The sequence below is a fragment of the Embiotoca jacksoni genome, unplaced genomic scaffold (genome assembly GCF_022577435.1).
Source record: "Embiotoca jacksoni isolate LCO1_2020_lvr unplaced genomic scaffold, fEmbJac1.0.p SCAF_3, whole genome shotgun sequence".
Taxonomy (NCBI): domain Eukaryota; kingdom Metazoa; phylum Chordata; class Actinopteri; family Embiotocidae; genus Embiotoca; species Embiotoca jacksoni.
Window position 1 is genome coordinate 5,938,345 of NW_027185381.1, and position 4,258 is coordinate 5,942,602.

The window sequence follows — 4,258 nt, forward strand, 5'->3', positions numbered from 1 at the left end:
CTCTTTGAAATGACAAAAAGGTAAACTCACTCTGCACAGTGATGGTGATGCAACAAGTTAAATAACCTACTTAGAAACAAACAAACAAACAAACAAAATATATTATGGGTTTTAGGCTACAGGATGTTTTGTTGTCGGCTAATTTAGTAAGTAACTAAGTAGCCAGCCTGTTTTACCCTCAAAACCTAAGAGGATTTATAAGAAACCAAAAGTTGCACTGTGACCTGTGTTTTTAATATTGTGTTGGCCTTATTGTGGAAATTTAAACATTTTGCAGGGCAGATTTGCAGTTAAGTAACAAAGTTGGAGTCTAAATATATTTATAAATATATTTCTTATTGTAGGTATATAAAACCCCTTTATCGTTACACACATATATATATAATTGTATATTAATATACAATTATATATATAATTGTCTCTTGTAGGTTTTATGAGCAGTAACCTGTTTTACGGGAGGCAACAAAACCCTCCGAAGTGGGGCAGCACAGAGTCAACGTAACAACACCGTAGAAGAAGAAGAACGGAACAGGAAGTTCCGGAGGATTGTTGACAAATCCAGCTAGCTCTTTCTAGGTGGCATGATATTGTATAGATATTTTACAAAAACTGTTGTTCATAATGAGTTATCCTGAAGACAGGCATGGGACGAAACGACCGGCATCTCCCGATCAAGTGAGTAAAGCAATAAAAGTGAAAGTAATTCGTATGTGAAGGCTGTGAATTACTAAAATGGTTAGCGTCGCGTTAGCCAGTTTGCTAATGTTAGGGTTGAGGAGCTTTATCTGAAACCTGAACACGTTCAGTCCCAACAAAGTTTATTCACCTTTTTCAGGTTGACTTAATTTTTTTTTAGCAGAAAATATGCCACATAAATAATGTGCTGTATCAAACTATTTTAAGACAAATGGGCCAAATCTTTGTAAAATTGGAACAATGTTTTTGCTGGAATAGTTTTTTTTGACTGGAGGTCAGGGGTCACCGACTGAAACATACTTTAGTCACCTTATAATTGATCACCAACGTTATTTTCTCAGCTGTAAATTAAAATAATTTACTCAAATAATATCCAATATGTTAAAAACAAGTGTCAGACCTCCATTGTACTCCTCCTTAAAATATTGAATTCAATAATCCACACGTGATTAGATATTTACAGTCACTGTACTGTTATGTTAGGTAATTGGTGTCAATCATTTTAGGTCCAATCAATGAACGAACTGACAACACATACGGTATCATCGTAACGCATAAGCTGTTGTTATGGTGATGATAAATCATCCCCTAGGTCGATTAATCTATTTTTTTTTTTTCATGATTAATCAGTGAAAAGTTTAGTTGAAGGTGATTTCCTGTACTCTAAGACCAAGAAAGGCTCGGATTTATTTCTCACATTTGAAAGCCTTTAACCATCAAATGTTTAGCGTTTTCTCTTCAAAAATACTTTTAATTAATATTTTGGTGATTGAAGTATTTGCAGGATAATATTCTGTCAATTAGCTAATCAGTTTATTAACCAATCATTGTGGCTCTAAGCTTCTCCTGAACCTTGTCCCTGCTTTTTCAGTTGCTTGTCAAACTTACTCTTTGAGGGACTTTCAGTAGATCTTCGGGGTCGTGGTGCTGTTTTCCCACTTCCACTTTGATTGTTAAGTTTATTCATAATGTGGGTGGTTTTAGTTTTTGCTAGTGTTGTCGGGTTCTGGATACATGTCCCTTTTTATGTCTGCATAAGTTCAGTGTTTAAAGTTGTGTCCACAGGTTGCTTTTAACAAAAGGCTGCTTGTTCTTTCCCAGCACACAGTTGACATAACTCCTATCAAAGTAATGTGGTCCTAAGCCGTCGCTTTACTCTTTGAACATTTGACAGTTCCACACATTGTACAGGATCATATTGCACTCTTAAGTTAACCAACATTTTATTCTCCCAACTGTCAGTGTAAGAGCCTGTATGATTGACCTTTGGCTCCATAGGTGTCACCTATTCCACCACATTGTGAGTTATCGTCAGATAAAGGGATAAACAGTCCTTACTGCTTTGTAAAAAAAAAAAAAAAAAACATTTTAATGCTATACACGAGTCCACATGATAACAATGTTGTGCCTTGGCAGGATGGCTCGACCCAGTGGGCATCTGCTGATTTGGGAAGCAATGAGAGGAAGCAAAAGTTTCTACGGTTGATGGGGGCTGGCAAGGTTTGTTTGGTGCATCGAAGATCACCTTACTTTCAGTTTGCTGAAGTCCATAGAAAACCAGATAAAAGCCTTGTTTAGCTTTCACTACCTGAAGGTGACACAGTTACTATGTAATGGGATTGTTTTTGTTTTCTAGAAAGAACCAACGGGGCGCCTCGTCATTGGTGACCACAAGTCGACGTCCCACTTCCGTAGTGGTAAGTTTCTTTATTTCGCTTTTGTAACTGATAACTTTTTGTTCTGCAAGACAACATGTCCAAACTAATGTCCCATGCTGAGTCATCATTCTTCCCAGTGCAATTAACCCGGCTTCCCCACCACACATCCACCACACAGATCTATCCATGTATGGATAGGCCTGTGATGGCTGGGTGGGCCCGCTGTGACCGGTGTCTCCTCTGCAGGGCAGGAAGATAGGCAGATCAACGAGCAGCTGGAGATGCAGTACCAGCAGGGCATGGATGGGAAGCTCTCAGGCCGCAACCGGAGACACTGCGGGCTGGGTTTCAGTGAGGTGAGGGGTCACCTCGGTCAAGAAGACAGAAGGGAAGGCAAAGGACTAGATGGAAGGAAAATCACGTTCACCTTGAAATGTACCTAATATTTTGGAAACTGTAAACATTACAGTTGGTTATTTTATTATTTTGTAAGACATGAAAAACTTTGAAAGGAATGATTTTTAAATGAAAACTGACTACATGTTAATATTGTAGTTATCAGCACCTTTTTTTCTACATCCTTCTCTTTAACACCATCACAGATAATTATCTAAATTGTGGTTTTAGCTTTAGTTATTTAACAGTGTTTTTCCACACGATGATATGTGCCAAATAAGTTTTCATGAAACTACATGATCTTCATCTGGGTGCCATCCTCTGCTGCCATGCTTTGAATGGTCCACGGAAGTGCGGTTCTGTAAGAACATCAAGCACCACCTGTGATTCGCACTGGATTTCCTCATCGCCAAAGCGGCAACGCTTCAGCTCACGGGCGTGCTGTCATGTTGGTTAACCAAAGTGCCATTGCGCCACAGTTGAGGACGTTTCCACCAAATGTTTTCCCTCAGACACCTCACAACATTCCAGTAGAACGCTGCGTTGACAGTCTGACCCCGGGGAACGAATTATTGATGCATAAATCTGCAAATTTAACAGAAGTTAAAAAAACTAAACAAAAAAAAAACATAAATCCTCTTTTTCCTCTTTTACCCTCAGCCTGACCCAGAGCCAGAGTTGTTGCCCTTCCCACCATTGGAGCCTCAGACAGAAGAAGCTGAGCCAGAGAAGTCTACCAGTGAAAAAGAACCCACAGAACCTCAGGACAAAGGCTGCGATTCCAGCTCGAAGGAAAAAGCATCAGAGCAATCTGATTCCAGCTCAGACAGCGGCAATGAGGAACGGAAACACAGCTACAAAATGGCCTTTGTGAAGTCCGCGTAGGACTGAGGGGAGGGCATGGAGGTTTTAGTTTTTCTAATCTCAAATTTGTACATTTGGATGTCATTTGTTGAACATCAGCCATCATTTCAGTCCTTTTGCGGTGTAGAAGTGGGTTCTCTACACGAGCTCTCATTGTTTGAAAACAGTCTGGTGTACATGTCACAGAATTTGACTCTGCTGGCTAAAATATCAGCTTTGGGATGAGTGGTGTGACATCTTGTTTGGATGGTGGATGGTCCAGTTTTTATTTTCTTTATACATTGAACAGTCACTGCACTTGCCATGAATTGTGTTGGATGAAACAGGATTATTTGCCTTTCAGCATGGTCAGTGTATGTACACATTGTGAATTTTGTGATTTTTCTTGTTTGAAAACCAATAAAAGAAAGTGTCAGTGGGAATGTTTGCCATTCTTAATATCAGAACTGTAGTTAGTCTCAGACAAAGGAGGTGTAAGACTGATTACTCTGTAAAATATGTATTTGCTCTCACCCATGTAGCAATCACAGACACTTTACAGTGTCTTAAGTTGGCTTTCACATGGCTAATGAGTGTGACAGTTTATGCAATCATTTAGAGATTTTGGTGCTGATAGGATATTAAACATGATCCAGTTTTTTTTC

At 39.2% G+C, this 4,258-nt stretch overlaps 1 protein-coding gene across 1 annotated transcript; it reads left to right on the forward strand.

Annotated features, from left to right (window-relative positions):
• The first annotated feature begins 528 nt into the window (after window positions 1–528).
• On the forward strand, window positions 529–4,036 carry cunh11orf58 (chromosome unknown C11orf58 homolog). Its single transcript, XM_069163421.1, has 5 exons — window positions 529–675; window positions 2,113–2,196; window positions 2,333–2,393; window positions 2,601–2,710; window positions 3,411–4,036. The coding sequence occupies exons 1-5, from the start codon at window positions 622–624 to the stop codon at window positions 3,633–3,635; spliced, it is 534 nt and encodes a 177-aa protein (XP_069019522.1). The 5' UTR covers window positions 529–621; the 3' UTR covers window positions 3,636–4,036.
• Window positions 4,037–4,258: the final 222 nt, after the last annotated feature.

What these genes read in the sequence shown, in the direction of transcription:
- cunh11orf58 (XM_069163421.1), top strand. Translation starts at nt 622, where the DNA reads ATGAGTTATCCTGAAGACAGGCATGGGACGAAACGACCGGCATCTCCC. An exon ending in GACGTCCCACTTCCGTAGTG is followed by an intron (nt 2,394 to 2,600) that starts GTAAGTTTCTTT and finishes TCTCCTCTGCAG; the next exon opens with GGCAGGAAGATAGGCAGATC. An exon ending in GCGGGCTGGGTTTCAGTGAG is followed by an intron (nt 2,711 to 3,410) that starts GTGAGGGGTCAC and finishes TTTTACCCTCAG; the next exon opens with CCTGACCCAGAGCCAGAGTT.